This window comes from Pelobates fuscus, chromosome 3 (assembly GCF_036172605.1).
Source record: "Pelobates fuscus isolate aPelFus1 chromosome 3, aPelFus1.pri, whole genome shotgun sequence".
In the NCBI taxonomy this organism is placed as follows: Eukaryota; Metazoa; Chordata; class Amphibia; order Anura; family Pelobatidae; genus Pelobates; species Pelobates fuscus.
In genome coordinates, this window is record NC_086319.1 from 55117972 (window position 1) to 55142061 (window position 24090).

The window sequence follows — 24090 nt, forward strand, 5'->3', positions numbered from 1 at the left end:
AACAGGTCACAGGTAGGTAAGTGTCTATAGTGAGGTATTTACTATAACTGCACAGCCTTCCCCAACACACCAGAGAAGATGGGTTTTGCAAAATGTCTTTTTATTACACTTGAGTAGTAGCTAATATTCCGATTTAAATAATGTTTCACTAACTAATGCCACCATCGTGTACAGTACATTGTTTGTGTAACTTACAAAAATGAATCACACCCTTAGAGTAATGAACACACAAAGATTATAAGTGTCCAGTGCAAGACTGTCCCCTCAAAACTAGTTTTCTAATATGGCGCAGCTAGGTGGTGTGTACTTCCTGTGTGACCCCGTAGTGGTGTCCTGTGAGTGGTTGTTTTTTGTGGAATGTCATTGGGGTGTCAATTTGTCTAAGTGATGCATTTCTCTGAGTTTACGTTTTACTGTTTCTAGGTTGGGTAAACGTTGGTCTGCCCATATTTCTCCGATTGCTCGGCACGCTGCCAGTGTTATTCGGGCTATCAGTTTGTTCTCACTCCTGGTGAGGAAGTCTATTGGTTTGGACAGTAGCATTGTCCATGATTTGGCCGGAGCAGGTGTGGTGATAACGTACTCGAGTAGAGAGTGAATGTGTCCAGAAAGCATTGTTTTTCAAATGTTATCGGTGGGGCTGTAGCAGCTTGTCGGATTAACGGAGAGTTAGCTAGATCCCGCAGTTGCATGTAGCGGAAGTGATCTGAAGTGCGTAGGGTGTCAAGGTTGGTAGGTCTGAGTATTCAATGACCTTGGATTGTCGGTACAAGTGGAGGTAAAAAACTTTTTACTAACACCTTCTGTTCTTTTCACCCTGGTAAACTCTGTCATAATGTTTACTGGGACAATTAAATGAGGGATTGACAATTTTGACTTTAAAACCGCATAAAGATTGCACTGTGAGGCTAATGGCAAAGGAGATAATTTGTCCTTTTCCAGTCCTACTCTGAATTATGGTTCATGGCGTGTCCCTTTAACACCTATTCTTCTTACATTGTCATGGTGTCAGGATCTCCTCATCTTAGCCTCTCTTTATTCTATGCATTGTATACGAATGCTCCCCCTGTTCAGATGTTCATATCTCCCGACCGTCATTCATGTAGGTGGTTGGGAACTGGAACGTTCGGGAGACAAAATGGTCACCATTCTCTCTGCCACGCGTTCGTTTATACGAAATGGCAACCACCCAGGGAAAGCACTCATTAATTGTTTCCCTTGTGGTTTTGCACTTAAGTGGTTGATGTCAACGTGCTAATGGAGCACAGCGGGAGATGAAGGGATTTAGTTCGTATGAAGTCTCCCGAACAGCCAAATAGCAAACAGGGGGAAAACGCACGAAAGGGGGAAGTTCTGCTACAGGGGTTTTGGACAGCCGAAAAAGGGGAATAAAAGGTGCCTAGCAAGGGTCCATTCCACTACATTTATGTTGAAAGATTTTTTACAGCAGTTGGAAGACCATCCATGTTAAAAAGACACTATAGTCACCAAAACAACTTTAGCTTAATTAAGCAGTTTTTGTGTATAAATCATGTCCCTGCAGTCTCACTGCTCAATTCTCTGCCATTTAGGAGTTAAATCCCTTTGTTTATGAACCTTAGTCACACCTCCCTGCATGTGACTTGCACAGCCTTCCTAAAGTTTATCCTTCCTTTTTTCTGTTTAGTTGAAATGTTCTTATCCCCTGCTATGTTAATAGCCAGGGCCGGACTGGACCACCGGGATACCGGGAAAGATCTGTCATGGCAAGACATAGCCTTACATATTACACGCGACAATATATGGCGCAGTGACTTTTGGGGCTGGCATAAAAAAAAATTCCAGGGTTGCTTTGTACCCCCAGTCCGGCCCTGTTAATAGCTTGCTAGACCGTGCAAGAGCCTCCTGTATGTGATTAAAGTTCAAATTACATCTGATTAAAAGTGAAACCAGTTTTTTTCATTCAGCCTGTTTAAGTCAGGGAAGGTGTGACAAGGGCTGCATAAACAGAAACAAAGTGATTTAACTCCTAAATGACAGTGAATTGAGCAGTGAGGTTGCAGGGACATGATCTATACACCAAAACTGCTTCATTAAGCTAAAGTTGTTTAGGTGACCATAGTGTTCCTTTAATATGGTTATGCCTCTGCTTGGGGACTTTCAATATCTATAACTGTCAGAGTCTGTATTTTATTTGTAGAGAATAATGCTTTCAAGGTGCCGACACTTGTCTGTTGGTTTAATCTTTATGCTGACAATGAACGTTGGAGAGACAATGGAGAGAATTTGCTTAATATATAATTGGAGTTCAGTACGGTAACAGCAGTGCTAAAACACAGGGTTACATTAGGAACTTGCATAGAAATGTACAGCTTGCCGTCACCAGGATGAAACAGATATAACCAAATGGATGTAACAAATTGAAGGAGAGAGTATTGTTAAAGGAATTGTCACCATATATCACTGAACCCAAAAACATGAAATAAGTTGAAAACAATGGATGTGTTACGTTACTAAACAGATGTCTTACTGGTGCTGTAAAAGTGAATAATACCTAGGTTTCCCTAATAGAAAATGTGCTATTTCCTAAATAACAGATGTCCTAAGGATGCTGACAGGAGTAAATCAAACTTGGGTTTCCATGAAAAGGTGTTATGTTCTAAAAAGAAAAGAAAAAAAAAATATCCAAAGGGTGCCGTGGAAGTGAATGCGTTTCCCAAGACCTGGATCCTCCTAAAAGCATCTATTGTGTTGTGAATGTAACGTACGGCTTAACGTGTCATTCAAACGTTCCTGAATTTAATGTCAGATTTATTTCAATTTCCTAAATCTTATTGTCATTGCAATGGAGTATCCTTATTGGTTATGTTTGAGGACTTAACCCCTTCAGAACCGGACTGTTTTGGCCATGTTGTGCGTTAAGGACCCAGGACTGTTTTAACACTTTTGTGGTGTTTGAGTTTAGTTGTAATTTTCCTCTCTCTCATTTACTGCTCCTCTATAAAATATATATTGTTTTGTTCAGGAAAAGAGGGGCTTTCTTTACATACCATTATTTGTATCATGTGATATATATTATACTTGGAAAAAAATGTGAAATTTTTTTAAAACTGAAAAATCTTTTACTCATCTACAAAAGCTAATTAAAAAAACTGCTAAAGAGATTAAAAATGTTGTCCTGAGTTTAAAAACACCCAGTGTTTACTTGCTTTTTTGCAAGTTATAGAGCTATAAGTACAAGTAGGATATTGCGGTTTCAAAATATATATTTTTAAAATGTATCAATAGTGACATTGTAACACTGTTATCTGTCATAAATCTCCGAATCACACCTCACATGTACATTTTTTTTTTTTTTTTTTAAATTAGACAACCCAGGGTATTCATCTAAGAATATTGCAGCCATTTTACCACCAATCTTCTCATAGGTAATTTATTTTTTTCACATACATTACAATTCAGGTATAAATTCACAGATCCTGTAATGTGTTGCTGCCAAAAAAACACACATATGTGTCCACTCCAGCAACATCTCCTTAGTACAGTGATACCACCCATGCATAAGTTTGTCGGGTTGTTTGTGGGCTAAAAGGCCACCTTTGTCAGTTGCACATATACGTTTTCCAACTTGGAATGTTGACATGTAGTCAACCTGCGCCCATGTCCTATTTGGGACATTTTTGAAGCCGGTCAATATATTTTAGCCCCATCAAACCATATATTTTTCAAAAAGTAGACAACCCAGGTGGTATTTTAACACTTTTCATGCACTAATTCTACCACCAGTCTTTGTCAAACTTTTGGGTAGTCATTTTTTCTTATTTTTCTCTCACATTGTACTTTAGGCATGAATTAACAGATCCTGGCTTGCAAAGGCTGCAGACAAGAGAACTTTATCCCCCCCCCCCCCCCCCCCCAAAAAAAAAAAAAAAAAAATTAAATTGCATGTAGAATTTCAATTCGAGAATATCTACTAAAAAAGTGATTATACAAAAAAGTTTTATTTGTATTTGGGCAGTGGTGTGTCCCTTTAAGACTCCCCCGCATGTATTATATTGTTATAACCGCAATTACAATTTTGGGAGGTGTGCAATATGGAAAGGGGAGGGTGTGCCTTGGGAAGCATGAAAGTGATACTATTTGGGTCACTGTGATGCCCTAAACAGGCCACTTAGAAACAGGGTAGGCAATGGATGACCTCACATGCTCAGCACTACAAGTAGTGAATCAGGTGATAAATACATCCGGAATCAGTGGCGTACATACCAGGGTCGCGGCTGCGACCAGGCCCGGCCCACCAGGGGGCCCGGCCGCCCCTGCGACCCGGTATGTAGCCACTTGGCCAGCCTCTTCTCCTGGGGGGCCCTAGAGCCGGCTACCTCCGGGCCCCCCGAGGCTGGCCCTGCGGGCGCGCGAGGGAGCATTCTCCCCTAAGTGCTTCCTTTTCAGCTCCCTCGCGCACCGCACTGATACCGGAGCCGGAAGATGACGTCATCTTCCGGCGCCGGTATCAGTACGCGGCGCGCGAGGGAGCTGAAGAGGAAGCACTCAGGGGAGAATGCTCCCTCGCGCGCCCGCCAGTCTGACTGCCCGCCGGGTGACCGCCCCCCCCCAGGAGCCCAGCAGCATCACTGGACCCCAGGGAACCCCTCAGCACTCCAAAAGGTAAGGAGGCTGGGGGGATTAAATAAAAAAAAAAAAAACGTGTGTGTTAGTGTGAGTGTGAGTGTGTGTAAGTGTAAGTGTTAGTGTGAGTGTGTGTGTAAGTGTTGGTGTGAGTGTGTGTTAGAGTGTTTGTGACTGCTAGTGAGTGTGTTACTGTGTGTGTCTGTTACTGAGTGTGCTTGTGTGTGTGTTAGTGTGAGTGCTAGTGTGAGTGTGTGTGTCTGCTAGTGTCAGTGAGTGAGTGTGTCTGTTGAGTGTGTGACTGCTAGTGAGTGTCAGTGAGTGTGTTACTGTGTGTGTATGTTACTGAGTGTGTTTGTGTGAGTGTGTTACTGTGTGTGTGTTAGTGAGTCTGTTTGATGTCTGTTAGTGAGTGTGTGTTTGTCAGTGAGTGTATGTTTTGTAAGTGAGTGTGTGTATGTATGTCTGTCACTGTCAGTAAATGTGTGTGTCTGTTAGCTAGTGTGTATGCGTCTGTTCGTGAGTGTGTGTCTTCAGCACTTACCTTTCTCCAGCGCCGGACTCCCTTGGCGCAGGGGATCCCTCCGCCTCTCAGCTCCGAATGCGTTCAGTGTCTTAGAATCGCGGAAGCGCCTCTAGCGGCTGTCAGTGAGACAGCCAATAGAGGCTGGATTAACCCTCAGTGAAACATAGCAGTTTCTCTGAAACTGCTATGTTTTCAACTGCAGGGTTAAAACTAGAGGGACCTGACACCCAGACCACTTCATTGAGTTGATGTGATCTGGGTGTCTGTAGTGGTCCTTTAAGTGTGTGTGCATCTGCATGCACTGGCGTACATACCGCGGTCGCAGGATTCGCAGCCCTGCAACCCCTGCGACCAGGTGCCCACCGCAATGTGTTGCGGCCCCGGCCCGCCAGAGTAAGCGCGGGGGGTTGGGGGGGGCCCACGGATCAATTTTCGCACCGGGGCCCCATGGGTCATGTGTACGCCACTGTCCGGAATCCTGCACTATACAAATTCTACATACTGCAGGGCAGCATTCTTCATGTGCCAACAGTCAATGTTTTAAAGTATTTGTTTGAAAATGTGCAGTTTTTTCAAATGCCATACAATTGTCTGTTTGGGAAAAAAAAAAAAAAAAAAGTATTTGTTTGGAAAAACACACCACATATGGCAACCCTAACTATGACACTTATAGCAAGACCAAATGCTGAAATTCTAATGGCAGTCCATTTTATTAGTCTATTAGTGCATTTTACTTTCACATTCAGTATTATCCACGAAATTCCCAAATTTTGTGAATTAAATATGAATTGTAAACGTTAGGGTAAAATGGAAAAGAGAAAACAGCTCAAGTTAAATGTTACACACAAATAGTTGAAGGATGTATATTGAATGTGCCTCACGATCTTCATTTAAACTCAGCAACTCATTTTAACAAATGTTCTCATCTCTTCTGCTGTATCCAAAATCCTGTATTTCGGTGCAGCTGTCGTAGCCCAGCAGGTTTATCACATCTGTTTTGTGTTGTTCAGCTTTTCCAACTCCCTTAGTGCCACATGTGAGCAATTCACTTTATCGATTTTTCAGCTGTGTGTTGCAGACTGTTTCCCTACCTTTAGGCCTTTTAGCGAACTTCTGAGCTATAGTTTCTTTTTTAATGAACAGTTCGCTATTTACATTTTTTTTTTTTTTTAAATATAAATACATTATTTTCTACTTGGGAAATTAATCATTGTTCTGACAATTAACACACATTATTACATCTGAAACCTGAGAAATGTTATTTATTTCCAATGGTCAGTACAGCTTTTAATTTGTTGATGGCTACAGTATTGAATCCAGCATATCAGAGGACAGTTTAACAGGCCGTCTAATAAGGATTTCTATTGTACACCATCATGGATTAGACATTGATGGGAAACATTGTGATGCTTCAAAACTAATTCTTGCATTCTAAACAGGCCTCTTAGAGACCAAGAATGCTATATTTTTTGTGAACAATTTTTCCTTTGATGATGACATATTCAATTAGTTCCTGATGGCCACCAAATTGGTATATTAGATGTTCCCATCTGTGAAAAGAAGAAAAAAAAAACAATGCAATTAAAACCACAAATGAAATTTTTAAATGAAAATAGAAAAAAAAAAATACAGGTTCAAGAAAGTAGCTACCATCAACCACTCTTCTACATGGAACTTCAAGTGATCTGCCAAGTAAGCAGGATATCGACTTGATGATCTACCCAACTAGGATGAAAAGCAAGGGCATTGGAATCTTTTTCAGACTAGATGAGTGTGGGCATATGACAGCAAGGAAGATGGAAGACTATTAGAACGGAAGGTGTTGTAGCCGTTTTACATGTCCATACACTTCAGGTACCTGGGGACCACAAACACATGGGAACCATAAGAAAGAAGCAACATTCAAGTACCTCCTCAGTTTTAGACAGGTCCTGAAGTCCCAGCTCAATATAAAGAACACCATGATCCACATATTCAACACATACACCCTACCAGTCATCAGGTACCTAGTTGAAATAACTTGGCCGAGAGAGGAGCTGAACAGTGGACACTATGGATATCAAGACCCAAAAACTACTCACAATGAATGGAGGATTCCATCTGAAATCTAGCACCCAGAGATTATACATCAGTAGAAGGAAAGAAATCCTAGCCTTATGAGTACCAGGGCCACAGTCCTGGATGAAACACAAAGCATGCACAAATACATCACAAAAATGGCTCACAAAGATGAACGGGTAAGAAAATGTCTGAGACAGCAACAGAGAGAGGATAAAGAAAATGGAGGAGGTTTCTTGGCAAGACAAATCCCTTTAAGAGGTCTACCACCGGCAGATAGTGGATGTGGCTCATATTATAAATATGTACCAGTCATTGGAAAAAGCAGGAATGAAACAAGACGGACAGGACCTAAGATGCAGACTGTGCAAAGAGGCCTCAGAGACAATGCACCACATAATAGTCATGTGCAAGATGTTAGCAGTGACCACATACGCCGAGAGGCACAACTAAATTGCTGGGATTGTGTACCGAAACATATGCGCAGAATATCGGCTGGTCCTGCCCAAGTACAGGTAGGAGATCACAAATGATAGTTGAGAATGACAGGGCTAAGATCCTGTGGGACTTACAGATCCAGAAAAGCAAGTACTGCCCAACTAACCCGACATTGTGGTGGTAGACAAGGAACGAAAGACTGAAGTGGTGGTGAATGTGGCAATAGCCAGTAATATCAAAAAGAAAAGTGAGAAGGTGGACAAATACCAAGGACTAGAGGAGCTAGAAAGGATGTAACCCCAAAGTTGGGAGAGTTTCTTCAGCAGATTCCAGGTGGGACATCTGAGATCTCTGTCAAGAAGAGTGCAGAATAGCCAACATTCTGCGCAGAACCCCAAGACTCCAAGGCCTCTGGTAGAAAACACACACAAAATACCACCCTTAGACGTGAGAAAGGCAATTTTCATAATAGTTTTCATATTAAAATTAAAAAAATAATGTCAGAAACCCAGAACCTTTTACATCATTAACCTGGCCAGAAATAGCTAAATTGCTTTTCCCTTCATACTTCATTTTTAAACAGATCATTTTGATAACGGACAATAAGAAAAAGTCAATTTCCTGGTGTAACGGAACTCCCTGTAACCCGGCCGGTTATCTCCGTTAAAGGGACTGCTTCCTACCTGTAACAGGGGAACGAATAGGGAAACTAGCTCTGCTTTCTCCCAGGCACTGGGCAGCACTCAGTCCTGGGAGCTCCAGTCCTTACAAGGACTTTCCCCGCTGCATTTTCCACCAGCTGCAACATGCTGGCACAGGATTAACACTTAACACAGACCAACGCAGGGTGTCTCCATTCAGTTCCACACAATCCAAGGCTGGAGGGGGGGGGGGGGGGATTGTTTACAGATAACCATCTCCCGCTCTGGGAGATGCCAATAGCACAACATTTACAGACAGTAGGACACATTACATACATGGGGTAAACGTAGGGGGCTCTACGCCCCAGAAAGAAAAGGGGTCACACATCTCCCTGGATAACCCCGGGTCCCAACTAGGATCCCTGCAAATAGCGAGGCTATATATCGGATGTACAGAGCCCGAGAGATCATCGTATAAAGTCTGGGGCTAGAGGCTCTGTACATCCGTGTAATTAGTTTCACAGTGTTGCTTGGTGTAGCGGAGTAGTAGTATTATCCACGGTATCTCCGCTGGTAGACAGGATGAAGCAGGTACAAAACAGGCAAACTGCAGGTAGCGTAGTTACAATCCCTTCCTCCCAAGAACTAGACGACACATAGCTTGGAGGTCAACAAAGGTTTTTAATTACTGGCACAGTATTTATGTGGTTACAAATGTACGGGGTTTCCCAAGTCACAATACAGGGTTTGTCCAGTAGGGGACTACATGGGGGACTGGGTTTTACACACATAATACCCATCATACATTGCTGTACCAAGGAGATAATTATCCCAGAATGCATTGCTAATGGGATTATCCCTTGGTACAGAGGAACACAGTTTTCACATTAAAATCCATAACCAACATAATATTTGTGCTAGACAGTTAGTTAACAATTTATTACATAGCTGGGACCTGGGCGCACAGTTAAGTGAACTTGCGCTCAGATCCCAGCACAAATAACCGAACGCCGTTCAGTTTCCCTTATCAGGACCACTTTGTTTAACCGATTGCCTGAATGGAGGGAATGAAAGTCCCGAAAACTGTAAACCCCCGAACGGCTCGGAAATCCAGCGGGGCTTGTGTTGCCGAGTAGCCGATTTTAGTTCCAGGCACTCGACGACAAAACCCCGCTGGCTTTCCATGAACAAAGATGGCCGCCACCTTGTGTTCCGTACACGAATGGCGGCCACCCACAACAAACCGCAATTAACATAGATACAATATTGCAAAGTACCTAATTGGAGACACACAACCTGCTATGGCTGGTCTCCCATTCGGTACTTTGCTTATTCCATGAACAGTGCGGTGATTCACTGTTCGTGGATAACCAGGCTTAACATTAGCAGTGTGCTGTAACACACTAATGCCACATACATTGCAAGATACAGAGAATATACAGTTTGGTTTAAAGATACAGTTTAGATCTATAAGTGGCTAGATTTGCCACACTTGGTTTAGTCCGGTGAATTCAAACTTCAAGCAACCAAGGAACAGCTAATCCGGAGAAAAGGCACATGCCAAATCGTGCCAATCAGTGTTCAGAGAGGAGAGGGATTTCACCACCCAATCAGGAGAAAGGGAGCGATATCCAGTTTGAATGGACGCTCCTTCTCCTATTGGTTGGCACAGACATCCAGCCGATACGGAGACCTGCACGAAACAGTGCGGGTGCGGGCATGCCAGTTCAAGATATGAATGCTTCCCCTAGGTTGGCTTTCGGCTATATGAATCGGCGGCCACCCAGGGGAGCATTCGTTAAGGATTTCCCTTGCGGTTTCAGAACGTTCTAATGAGCATTCAAAATGGGAACTCAGGGTGGATTTCATTCGTATGAGCTCTCCCGAACAGGGAACAGACAAAATACAAGAAATGCATACAAATAAATAAAGGGGAAAACACAAAAATAAGCAGTGGGCACGGTACTCAGTGACGGCAGTCAGTCACACCTGGCACAATCTGTAATAAATGATTCATAGTCTAAACTTCTACCACAAATAACTTTTATACTGCTTTTGGCAAAAAAGTGGAGATTTAACAGTAAGTGTTACCTATTAATACAAACCTTGAGGAATTGATTATAACAACATCTCCTTGTTTTCCGACCTCCAGAGATCCATGGGTATGAGAACGTCCTAGAGCATAGGCTGCATTGATTGTAGCAGCAGCAAGGGCTTCGTTTAAAGACATCCGCATGTTCACACAAGCCAAGTGCATGACCATGGGCTGAAAAATGAAGGCATGTTTGTTCCCAAAAAGACAATTTGGTGGTAAAAATGTAAATGTTTGATGCTTGCCATATATCATATGTACAAAATGAATGGACATATTTTATAGATTCATTATAAAAAGCAATGTAAACAAGATACATAAATACAAAGTTGGAAAATGTCCCCATATGCACAGGGTGTAACACTTCTCTTTATTACAAAACATTAAAACATGCTTTTTGACATGGACTTATTTTTCGTTTTATTGTATGTTTTAGGACTGATGTACGCTGTAGTCATAGCTGCCGCCCAGGAATAGTGTGAGTTTGAGCGCAGGGCTAAGTTTTGTATGTTTGTATTTGCATTACACAGCTATGCATCGGTCTCTTTAAACCCTTAAGGACCAAACTTCTGGAATAAAAGGGAATTATGACATGTCACACATGTCATGTGTCCTTAAGGGGTTAAAGAGGTAGCCTTTTAGCTGAAAACATGTGCATAGGGATTTGGGATAGCGCGCAGGTAACTATTTTTGTTTTATAGAGTACTTACCATAGATAAACAGTAAGCATTGGGATTGAAGTCACTCCCTAGAGAGACTATTACCCCGGCATTAAGCATGTCCCTTGCTCTTGGTTGTTTCAGCCTTGAAAGAAAAACATAAACATAAATATGATACTGAAACGCACACAATTTTCTGTGTATAAGACGCCCCCATGTATAAGACGACCTCTATTTTAGCCCAAAATTTAGAAATACATATTTTAAACATCTATAAAATAGATACCCAGCAATAGAATATTCTAATAATCGATACCTCAGGATGTAGGCTGTCGTAGGGAGCAACACGGCAGAAACCTTTGTCTTAGCCAGAGCTACGATTCCCTCATCACTTATTTCTTCCAGGTGGCTCACAGCATGCGCTCCTAATTCTGCACCCAACTGGAAATCAGAAAGCAAAAAGAAACATTGATAAAACATGTAAAAAAAAAAAAAAAAAAATTCAAATTCCGTCCTGATGCAATTCTACATCACTATTTTAAAATTGTGGAGTTTGGCATGTTTAAGAAGTCATAGTTAGAGGGTAGTGGATGCATGGAATAGCCTTCCAGCTGAAGTGGTAGAGGTTAACACAGTGAGGGAGTTTAAGCATGCGTGGAATAGGCATAAGGCTATCTATCCTAGCTATAAGATAAGGCCAGGGACTAATGAAAGTATTTAGAAAATTGGGCAGACTAGATGGGCCGAATGGTTCTCATCTGCCATCACATTCTATGTTTCTATGCCCCAAAATGGCAGTGCATTCATAATCCTGCCACAACAATACTATGCTGCTCAAAAGAATACAGTTTTTATTAGGGCCGTTTGCGTTCGAGGGTACATTACCGTATCTCTTCGTTAGAGCTGGGATAGCCCCTAGCTAAGGTGTCAAGGGTTGTGTGTTTATTCAGTAAACTGTTAGTGAGGGTGCACAGGATCTCCACTCCTGACATTTGGTTAGGGGACAAGTTACTGCAAGGGAGTAGCTCAAAAAGGATCATGTGTGGGTACAGCACACAATCATATAAAGCAGGGGTTCCCAACCCAGTCCTCAAGTACCCCCGAACAGTCCAAGATTTAGGGATTACCCAGTTGTGTTTCAAGTGTTCTTAGAAAAATAAAATAAAGAAAATAAAAAATAAATAAACCCTTTCACCCCTTAGGCACAAAATGCATTGAGGGACCAGTAAATGGTAAGCACCAGAACTGTAACTTGGTCGACTTATGTGGATCAAACAAGAGACACACAAAGTGATATATTCACCACAGGCGAAGGTCAATCCGGACCTGAGAAATATATTAAGCAGTCAGTTTGTTCAACCTATACTCAAACCCCGGTCTTAAGTGAAATCACACAACAGGGCTAATCTTAAAACTACAATTACAACTTGAGTCAATACCGAGAAATCGCACAACCCACAGGTCAGGGACGCCTACTCACCCACCCATCACCCCCCCCTACAACCCCACCGGAAATCCCAAAGTAGGGGACCCCCAAAACACACTCCATCCTTGAGCTGTGTTTCATCCCCCTACACCTTCCAAAAGTTAGTTACTGCTCCTCGTACCGCAACGAGGAAACATGAACGTACGTTCAAACTTGTTTGTATTTGTTTTGGTTTGTTTAAAAATGTTTTAAAAACCTGTCAGAACTAAATCGCTCATGAAAACATAACGTTGTATTACCAGATAACTACTCTACCTGCATATGCCTCTCTGTATCACAATGCTTTTGTATATGATCTGTTCGCACTTTGGCTTTTGCATAAGCCCACGTAATACCTTTCGTGCAATATATGTATACCTGTCACTTCTGTCATTCGAAAAATAAAGAATTTATAAAAAAAAAAAAAAAACCTTTAGACACAACAGGGTAATTCACTAAACTGGGAATTCAAAGTGAATTTCATATACAAGGCCAAAGTAGCCAAACTGGAAAAATTCTTTAAGTCAGCAATGCTTTTCGTTCAGCTACTCTGGCCTTAAATTTCACATTTGTAACACGTGGACCAACCTCTGCAGATTTCATGGGACTAAGTTCATCTCCATGGAAGTTTAGATGTAATCCTATGGCTTTTCCAGCTTGAAGAATCCTTTTGGTGGATTCCAGGTCAAATACTCCCTTTTCACAGAAAACATCAATATTATCCACGTGAATTTCCCCATTCAGGGCTAACTGTTTCAGGGCAGGTAGATGATTAGTTATGATGTCATCTGCTGCTTCAACTGCACTTTTTCCCCTTCCAAGATAAAAAGAAAGCAGTAGGTAACAGGGTATAAATGATATTTTAAAATCCGTTCATTTATAAACTATAGAACTAATGATACATAAATGCACACGAGAAATCCTGGCTCTACCACTTCTAGAGTCCAATTCCATGTGAACATGTCCTTTTCCTATTTTAAAAGGAGCTGTATAGTCACCATAACAACTTAATAACTTCATCTAAATGACGTTGTTATGATGCTCCGAGATCCCTGGCGCATTCTTATCTGAGGTTAAACTGTTCTTGAATGGTTTTACCCCAAAAGGTTGCTCTCCTGCGCCGGATCCCCATTTCCCTAGTGACATCTGGTTTCTTTATTCGAATTTCAGTAAGTGCAAAGTGCCGCTGGGCAGGGGCCATCGCCGATTGGCTAGAGTGGTCATCTGATGCTCTAAAACAATCAGTAGATCCCCATTCATAAAAAGGTACCTTCATTTCAATGACGTGGCTATGGTGACCATCATACAGTTCATTTTTTTAAATTAATTTTTATATCTATGACTTGGCTGAGTGTATTGTGTTTAAATAGGGCCCAGAGCCCAGGTTGCAAAAAATAAAAAAAATTTAAAAAAAGGATGAAGATTAATTTCATGTGTCTTCTGGGTTTTTACATATTACCATAATTCAACTTTTTTTTTATTAATTGTGAATGGCTGGCTGAGATACAGAGTTGCTGATCGTAAATAAACAAAATAATTCAGGTTTATGTTCCATATGGATCAGATTGTCATTCCTTCAAGGAAAGTCATTGATCCTTAACCCCTTAAGGACCAAACTTCTGGAATAAAAGGGAATCATGACATGTCACACATGTCGTGCCCTTAAGAGAAGTTAGTCTTGCTACCGTATAAAGAAATGTAATCAGTGAAACTGTGTCACTAATTTAATGGAGTATTATTCAAAGCATTCTTTCTCCTTACTCTAGGTTTTGCCGGTCTCTTACTTTGGCACTGAGTGAGCTCCGCAGTAAGTAGAGGAGATGCCGATGTCCATTTCCGTCTGGGCACGTTCTATGACTCTTAGCATCTTTAGCTCGGTCTCCAGCTTTAGACCGTACCCACTTTTGCACTCCACAAGTGTAGTGCCTGCGCGGAGCATCCTTTGCAGGCGGTGTTTAAAGCTGCAGTACAGTTCTTCTTCTGAAGCAGCGGTGGTACTCTCTACTGTGGAATTGATCCCTCCTCCGGCCTGGTGGATTTCCATGTAAGTGGCTCCTGCAAGCTGAAAATTTATTACAGCAATACATTTATTTTTATTATTTTTTTTTTTTTAAAGTGTTGAAGACAGATTACGCAATTATGCTAATTTTTTGTTTCCTAATAAGAGAATGATTATTATGATAGCTCATCTCAGCTGCCGTTAGGACTATCTACATAAAAAAAAGTAACATGAAAATGTTTTATACACACAATGTTTTGAGTGTATTTACCATTATTTGAAAATATACTGCTTTGGAATTTATTGCTCTGTTATACATACACACCTAATCTAATTGAAAGGAGGATTTAAGTCTCAAACAGGGACTGTTCCTCCTATAAGGTGACACTAGGAATCTATTAATCCATTGCACCAACAGAACCTGATTTCCGTTTCAAAAACAAATAGATTATTCTGTTTGCATTTATTCTAAAAGTCTTATTGTCCTTTGAACTGAAGTGGGAAATAGAAACAAAGAATAGAAGTTTACCTTCATTGCAAATTCATTGACTCGGTCACCAGCCCATACAGGATGAGTGTGCGCATCAATAAACCCTGGAAATTGGAATTCCAAAATAAAAACAGCATTAGACCTGCTTTACCAGTACACGTGCAGAGTTAGGTGAAGGTGGATCGCTATCATCAAGCATTATTCAAACAGATACAGGTTGTACAATCTAGGGAATGTCAATGTTACCAATGTCCTAGCGGACATGATTTAAGAGATCTCAGGATCTGGTATATCCAACTATATCAGGAGTCCACAACCTATGGCACACGAGGTGGCTTTGCACGGCACCCTTGGCTGCCAGATCCAAACAGGCTCTGGCCTATCACAAGACCCAGAGGTTAATCAAATATCTGCTAGTGCAAACCAAGTGGTGATTGCAGGTGGTGAGGGAAAACCCTAAATTTAAGCATTGCAGCATAGCTCAGATCACTTTCTTCCTGCACTTGAATGGAAATCATCACTGGAGAAGAGCAGCCCAAATCAGTAATCGCAGCTCCTGCCCTTGACCTGTACCTGGCCAGCTGGTCCCCGGGAAAGCCACTCACACTGCTAGATACAGACAGCGCTGCAGAAATCGCCTCCCCGTCATACAAACACACAATCCCCACAAACAACACCACTGACAATCAACATACATGCACACAACCCCACAAGCAGCCTTTCAAATGCAAAACAACAAGCAGCCCACACATACACACACCAAGCACACGAAGTGACCCTCAATTTAAAAAAAAATAAGACCGGCACACCAAGGGACTTTGAGATATTGCTTTGGCACACTACTACATAAAAAGATACTGCTTAAGACTAAGTGCCATGTCACATGAAACGCGTTAAGCTGTCTCCCTGGGATACACTTGAGTGTTTATTTGCTGCTATGTCCTTGAGTTTTCAAAAAAAAAATTTTTTTTAGATTATATTAATAAATGGCATGTTTTATTTGATCATGGACTGCATCTGCTTTTTACTTGATTCCGGGTGTTAGCGGGCATCTCCCTTGTGATACTACTTAAAGGTTACCTATAGAAACATAGAATGTGATGGCAGATGAGAACCATTCGGCCCATCTAGTCTGCCCAATTTTCTAAATACTTTCATTAGTCTCTGGCCTTATCTTATAGTTCGGATAGCCTTATGCCTATCCCACGCATGCTTAAACTCCTTTACTGTGTTAATCTCTACCACATCAGCTGGAAGGCTATTCCATGCATCCACTACCCTCACTAGAAAGGAATACTTCCTGTTATTTTTCAACCTTTGCCCCTCTAATTTAAAGGGACACTCCAGGCCAGTGGCGTACACATGACCCATGGGGCCCCGGTGCGAAAATTGATCCGTGGCCCCCCCCCCCCCCCGCGCTTACGCTGCGCGGGCTGGGGCAGCAACACATGGCGGCGGTCACCTGGTCGCAGGGGTTGCAGGGCTGCGACCGCGGTATGTACGCCAGTGTTATGTTTCACTGAGGGTTAATCCAGCCTCTAGTGGCTGTCTCACTGACAGCCGCTAGAGGCGCTTCCGCCATTTTAAGACACTGAACGTCCATAGGAAAGCATTGAGTAATGCTTTCCTATGGGCGGTTTGAATGCGTGCACGGCTCTTGCCGTGCATGCGCATTCAGAGCTGAGAGGCGGAGGGTTCCCCAGCGCCATGGGAGTCCGGCGCTGGAGAAAGGTAAGTGCTGAAGACACACACACACTCTCACGAACAAATGCATACACACTAGCTAACAGACACACACATTTACTGACAGAGACACACTCAGCGGCAGACATACATACACACTCACTTACAAAACATACACTCTCACTGACAAACACACACTCACTCACTAACAGACATCAAACAGACTCACTAACACACACACACAAACACACTCAGTAACAGACACACACAGTAACACACTCACTGACACACACACAAACTAACACACACACACTAACACTCACACACTAACACACGCACACACTAACACACGCACACACTAACACTCACACACTAACACTCACACACTAACACTCACACACTAACACTCACACACACACTAACACTCACACACTAACACTCACACACTAACACTCACACACTAACACTCACACACTAACACTCACACACACTAACACACACACACACTAACACACACACACACTAACACACACACACACTAACACACACACACACACACACTAACACACTAACACACACACTAACATGCACACACACTAACACTCACACACTAACACTAACACTCACTCACACACACACACACACACTTACACATGTTTTTTTTTTTTTTAATTTAATCCCCCCAGCCTCCCTACCTTTTGGAGTGCTGAGGGGATTCCCTGGGGTCCAGTGGTGCTGCTGGGCTCCTAGGCGGGCAGTCAGGCTGGCTCGTGCACGAGGGAGCACTCTCCCCTGAGTGCTTCCTCTTCAGCTCCCTCGCGCGCCGCGTAGGGATGCCGGCGCCGGAAGATGACGTCATCTTCCGGCTCCGGTATCAGTGCGGTGCGCGAGGGAGCTGAAGAGGAAGCACTCAGGGGAGAGTGCTCCCTCGCGCACCGGCCAGCCTGACTGCCCGCCGGGTGTAAGCAGGGCCAGCCTCGGGGGGCCCGGAGGTGGCCGGCTTCAGGCCCCCCCTCAGGAGAAGAGGCTGGCCCTGTGGGTACATACAGGGTCGCAGGGGCGGCCGGGCCCCCTGGTGGGCCGGGCCCGGTCGCAGCCGCGACCCCTGCGACCCTGGTATGTACGCCACTGCTCCAGGCACTCAGACCACTTCTGCCCATTGGAGTGGTCCGGGTGCCAACTCCCACTACTCTTAACCCTGCAAGTGTAATTATTGCAGTTTTTTTTTTTTTATAAACTGCAATAATTACCTTGCAGGGTTAACTCCACCTCTAGTGGCTGTCTACTAGACAGCCACTAGAGGGAACTTCCTGACTCATAGCACAGATTATCTGTGCTAGAGCGTCGCTGGACGTCCTCACGCTGTGTGAGGACCTCCAACGTCGCTCAATTCCCCATAGGAAAGCATTGAAAATCATTTTCAATTCTTTCCTATGGGGAGACCTAATGCGCATGCGCGGCATTGCCGTGCATGCAGACGGTCGCGGTGGGCGGGATTAGTCTCGCCAACCGTCCGACGGAGGCAGTAGGAGGAGCGGCGCGGAGGAGGAGACAGCGATGAGGGACATCGCCGCTGCCTCAGGTAAGTGACTGAAGGGGTTTTCACCCCTTCAGTAACCGGGGATTGGGGGGTGGGAGGGAGAGGGAACCTTCAGTGCCAGGAAAACGGATTGTTTTCCTGGCACTGGAGTTTTCCTTTAAGACAATGTCCTCTTGTTGTGGTAGTTGTTGTGGTAGTTTTTCTTCTTTTAAATATAGTCTCCTCCTTTACTGTGTTGATTCCATTTATGTATTTAAATGTTTCTATCATATCCCCCCGTCTCGTCTTTCCTCCAAGTTATACATAGCACAGTAGTTAATGGAGATTCATAGCAGTTCACATTCAGAGACATTTCACAAGCGTATAAAACCAGAATGTAGCTAAAGAATTACAGCACAGATTTATACCCGGTTTAATACGATAGGATTGTGTGGCACTGCCAGTTAGTGAACGTTTCTTGGAAGATGAAATCATGAAAGATGTACAGGATGTAATGTATAGGTATGGAATGATGTAAAGAAAAGATTGTAACCTCACAGAATGTACAAAATAAAAAAAAAAATATATAGACTTTATGTCACCCACCTGGCAAGACACATTTGCCAGAACAGTCAATTTTTGTTTCAAATGATTCATGAGAAAATTGATTACGAATAAGTTCTGTAGGTCCTACTGCCTTTATGTATCCATCACTGAAACAAAATACGTAATTAATGTATACTTTTTAATGTGTAAGATACATATCAACAACAGGCTAGTAAAACAAGATAAAAAAAAAAAAAAGAAATACATTTAAAAACAAACAAAAGAAAAAATATATAGATATAACACACTACATGTTTTGTTTTCAGGCTGTCAAACTATATTGAAGATGTGTGATGTGGAAATGTTTGCAAGCTGCTGCGAGCTGAGATAAGATATTGGTTAATGGAAGATTGTCCTCACAGTGATCCCGGAGTTCTGTGTTTTTCTTTGGTTTCTATACAATGCCCTCCAGTTCTAAAAGGACATGATCAATAACATTAACATATAGAAACAGTCAGGGTTAACGCTCAGTCCCTCTATGCAGGAAGAGGATATTTGCTTAACCATTAAAGAAAGTATGATGAGCTAAAGGCCACCTATCTCTTAATTATGGAAAGCTCTGTGGGCATAAGGCAACTATTATATTAGGTCTGTCTTATCTCCATGTATTATTCCTGCTAATAGAATAAAAGGAATAAATATGCTGCTTTTTTTTTTTTTTTACAGCAATAAATAGAAGTTTAGACTGATAAATGGACTGGAAACAAAGGAGGTACAATCTGTCCTTAGCTTTGTAAATAATTAAAACTGTGATCTGACAATTCTTGCACCCACGGCCATTTTGCACCGTTACTACTAGAATAGGTTATTCTGGGATACGAGGTTGGAGTTTAAATCCATACACAGGGCCGGACTGGGGATACAAAGCAGCCCTGGAAAAAAAAAATCTATGCCAGCCCCATAAGTCATTGCGCCATATATTGTCGCAATATATATATATATATATATATATATATATATATATATATATATTGCTTTTTCTAATATAATATATTGGTCCTTTCAGAGTAAAACATTTAATTATACAGTAGCATACTCACATGCAGACACAGACAATCTCACTGACACACACAAGCTCATTGATACACAGCCTCATAGACAAACAATTTCACTAATATACATAAGCTCATTGACATAAAAACACAAGCTCACTAACTAGCAGGCACACACACACACACACACACACACACACATGCAAGCAAGCTCACTAGCAGGCGCACACACACACAGCTTAATGTAGTGGTTCTGGTGTCTATAGCCTGTCCCTGCAGGCTTTTGAATGTAAACACTGACTTTGCAGAGAAAAGGCAGTGTTTACATTGCTTCCTAGTGACACCTCTAGTGACAGACACTCAGACGGTCACTAGAGGCGCTTCCTGTGTCAGTGCGGATTGGCTGAGATCATCAAGCTTGATGATCTCAGTCATAGAGGCAGAGACCAGCACGACGTTGGAAAAAAAAAAAGAAAGGTGAGTAAAACACTATTTTTAAAAACACACACAGACACCACGACTGACACACACACACACACACCACGACTGACACACACACACACACCATGACAGACAAAGACACACACACACACACCATGACAGACACACACCATGATACAGACACACCGTGACACAGACAGACACACAGCATGACACATACAGACACACACACACAGCGTAACACAGACAGACACACACACAGCGTAACACAGACAGACAGACACACAGCATGACACAGACAGACACACAGCATGACACAGACAGACACACACACAGCATGACACAGACAGACACACAGCATGACACAGACACACACACACCGCATGACACAGACAGACACACACACACCGCATGACACAGACACACAAACAGCATGACACAGACAGACACACACACACCATGACAGACATACACACACACCATGACAGACACACACCATGATACAGACACAGCATGACACAGACAGACACACAGCATGATACAGACACACACACACAGCATGACACAGACAGATACACAGCATGACACAGACATAAACACAGCATGATACAGACACACACAGCATGACACAGACACACACAGCATGACACAGACACACACAGCATGACACAGACACACACACAGCATGACACAGACACACACACAGCATGACGCAGACACACACAGCATGACGCAGACACACACAGCATGACGCAGACACACACAGCATGACGCAGACACACACAGCATGACGCAGACACACACAGCATGACGCAGACAGACACACACACACACACAATGATACAGACACACACACACACACACAGCATGACACAGACACATACACACACACCATGACAGACAGACACAAACACACACAGCATGACACACACACACACTTCCACTGACATACATATTTTTTAGTACCTGTGGGCAGGGGCGTACCTAGAGCATTTGGCACCCGGGGCGGACCCTGAGTGTGGCAACCCCCCCCCCTACCCCCCCCCACAATAAAAATGTAAGAAAACATTTTTTCAATGTTTTCAATAATATTTATTGCACAAATTTGTAAACTGCTTGTAAAATTTGTAAAATGCGCCAGTTTTGTAGAAGGGGGAAGACCAGGGCTTTTGTAGAAAGGGGCTGGTGAGAACCTTATAGAAAACTCCTGCCCTGCCCCTTTCTACAAAGCCCCTTGTCTCGCCCTTCATATAAAAACCCTGCACCCCGATCACATAAATTTCAGACACTCCCTGAGTGCACAACCCCTCAAAAACGTGCACAACCCCTCTTAATAACAAAAAACCTGCACACCCCCTTATAAAAACCCTGCACACCCCCTTAACAAAAAACAAAAATCTGCAGTGCACATCCTCCCTTAATAAATAGAATACTGCAACCCCCTTAATCAAAAAAACCCTGCACCCCATTATGTAAACCTCCCCCTTTAATTCTTTAATCCACAGCCCCCTTTAATTAATCCACACACCCCTTAATTAATACACCCCCCCTTAATAAATCCTCACCCCCCTTAATTAATCCACACACCCCTTAATTAATCCTCACTCCCCCTTAATTAATACACCCCCTTAATTAATCCACACACCCCTTAATTATTACACCCCCTTAATTAATTCTCACTCCCCCTTAATACACCCCCCTTAATTAATCCACACCCCCTTAATTAATACATCCCCCTTAATTAATCCACTCACCCCTTAATTAATCCACTCACCCCTTAATTAATCCTCACTCCCCCTTAATACACCCCACTTAATTAATAGACCCCCCTTAATTAACCCACACCCCCATTAATACACCCCCCTTAATTAATCCACTCACCCCTTAATTAATCCTCACTCCCCCTTAATACACCCCCCTTAATTAATAGACCCCCCTTAATTAACCCACACCCCCCTTAATTAATTCACTCACCCCTTAATTAATCCTCACTCTCCCTTAATATACCACACTTATTTAATACTCACTCCCCCCTTAATTAATACACCCCCCTTAATTAATCCACACCCCCCTTAATTAATACACCCCCTTAATTAATACTCACTCCCCCCTTAATTAATACACCCCCTTAATTAATACTCACTCCCCCCTTAATTAATACACCCCCGTAATTAATACACCCCCTTAATTAATACTCACTCCCCCCTTAATTAATACACCCTCCTTAATTAATTCACCCCCCTTAATTAATACTAACTCCCCCCTTAATTAATACACCCCCCTTAATTAATACACCCCCCCCTTAATTAAACCTCCCTCCCCTTTAATTCTTTAATTAATCCATTATCCACCCCCCCTTTAATTAATTTAGCCTCATCACATAAAATGACTACTTACATTTTATTGAAGTAGTACGCCACTGCCTGTGGGTGGGCAGACTGGTAGCTGTGCTGGCGGCTGCAGGAAGAACTTGAAAGGCGGCCGCAGGGGAAGCTTTTCATGAGGCCGGGAGCAGGCTCTTCTGGGGGAGCAGGCTGTTCTGTTTCTGCTCCCCCTCCCTCGCGCGCTAGAAAGACCGGGGCCGGAATATGACGTCATATTCCGGCTCCGGTCTCATTAAGCTGCGCGCGAGGGAGGGGGAGCAGAGACAGAACAGCCTGCTCCCCCAGAAGAGCCTGCTCCCGGCCTCATGAAAAGCTTCCCCTGCGGCCGCCTTTCAAGTTCTCCCTGCGGCCGCAGGTCACCCCGGCCCCAGTTGCCGACGGCCCACCGGGAAATTTCCCGGTATCCCGGTGGGCCAGTCCGGCCCTGTCCATACATATTGCCCAGTTACATATTACCCGGTTTCTTTTAACCCCTTAAGGACACATGACATGTGTGACATGTCATGATTCCCTTTTATTCCAGAAGTTTGGTCCTTAAGGGGTTAAACTGCAAGCTTGTTTTAGGCTTTTAGGCTAAACACCCCCACCCATACAAATCTGTCCTTTGCAGTGTATTCTAAGGTTCGGATTTTCATACACAAAACATTAAAATATGCATTTTTACATTCGTACTAAATTGTGATATTAATAACAAAAAAATACAAATAAATCCCTACGTTACCCCTGTTCCAGTGCTCATTTTAGCTATAACCTCTTCAAGACAAGGCTTAGGCAAATCCCTAGGTAGCTCGATAGCCCAGACAGATTTTGGCAGTGAACAGGTTAAACTCTGTTAATGCAGTATTGCTATTAGATAACCTAAACAGAGCAGGTATTACAAAGATATAAAAAAACGTACTTTCCGACCACCAGACTGGCGTTTTCCAATACGGCCAATTGCTGCATTCCCTCCTGAAGCAGAAATTCCTCTTCTTTTCGACATACAACAACCATTTGCTCGGCATTTTCCAACAGCAGCTTAAACTTGCAGGACATTTTAGTAACTAGCGAGAGATTCGAACCAAGGCTTTTTTTTTTTTTTTTTGCCTCGTACTCAGTTGGGGAATCTGTTCGAGCAGAAAAAGAGCTATTTAGAAACAGCCAGCCCGCAGTTGGTAACCTCCCCTGTGTTCCAAGGGTAGGGTGGCCTGGTTTCACAATTGTCCACTAGATTTCCCCATCCCTACCTTTGCGTATCACGTTACCTGCACAGTTTGTGAGTCTTAAAATATAACATTTTAAGACACCCGGTCTGTGAATTGTTAGAGACTGAGTGAGATTAGCTATTGCATTTTAACTCGGCCTTGGAAGAGTGCCAATAATAATGAGACGGTGATTCAGGGTTATAAGGAACACACGTTCACAATATGCACATACTAGCAGAGTCATTTACTAAAATGAGTGAGTTTCAAATCTTATGGCAGAGCTAAAAACGTTGCTGAATTTTTTTTCT

General features: G+C 42.8%; 1 protein-coding gene across 2 annotated transcripts; it reads right to left on the reverse strand.

Moving 5' to 3' along the window:
- Window positions 1–6376: 6376 nt before the first annotated feature.
- AMDHD1 (amidohydrolase domain containing 1) lies at window positions 6377–23933 on the reverse strand. Of its 2 annotated transcripts, XM_063445143.1 has the most exons (10): window positions 23843–23933; window positions 23497–23704; window positions 18782–18888; window positions 15013–15077; window positions 14269–14546; window positions 13073–13298; window positions 11336–11460; window positions 11071–11164; window positions 10374–10534; window positions 6377–6681 (listed from the first exon to the last, which is right to left on the reverse strand). In XM_063445143.1, exons 2-10 carry the CDS (start codon window positions 23631–23633, stop codon window positions 6576–6578), a joined length of 1299 nt encoding a protein of 432 aa, XP_063301213.1. In that variant the 5' UTR covers window positions 23634–23704; window positions 23843–23933; the 3' UTR covers window positions 6377–6575. The 2 variants fall into 2 exon arrangements, with proteins under 2 accessions (XP_063301213.1, XP_063301212.1); XM_063445142.1 differs by lacking the exon at window positions 23843–23933 and having other exon boundaries at window positions 23497–23781.
- Between the last annotated feature and the right edge of the window lie 157 nt (window positions 23934–24090).

Excerpts from the sequence above, each read along its gene's own strand:
- AMDHD1 (XM_063445143.1), bottom strand. The coding sequence starts at position 23,633 with ATGTCCTGCAAGTTTAAGCTGCTGTTGGAAAATGCCGAGCAAATGGTT. Across the intron at positions 10,535-11,070 it reads ATGCTTACTGTTTATCTATG|CCCATGGTCATGCACTTGGC; the intron begins GTAAGTACTCTA and ends TTCATTTTTCAG. Across the intron at positions 6,682-10,373 it reads GTTATAATCAATTCCTCAAG|ATGGGAACATCTAATATACC; the intron begins GTTTGTATTAAT and ends TTCTTTTCACAG.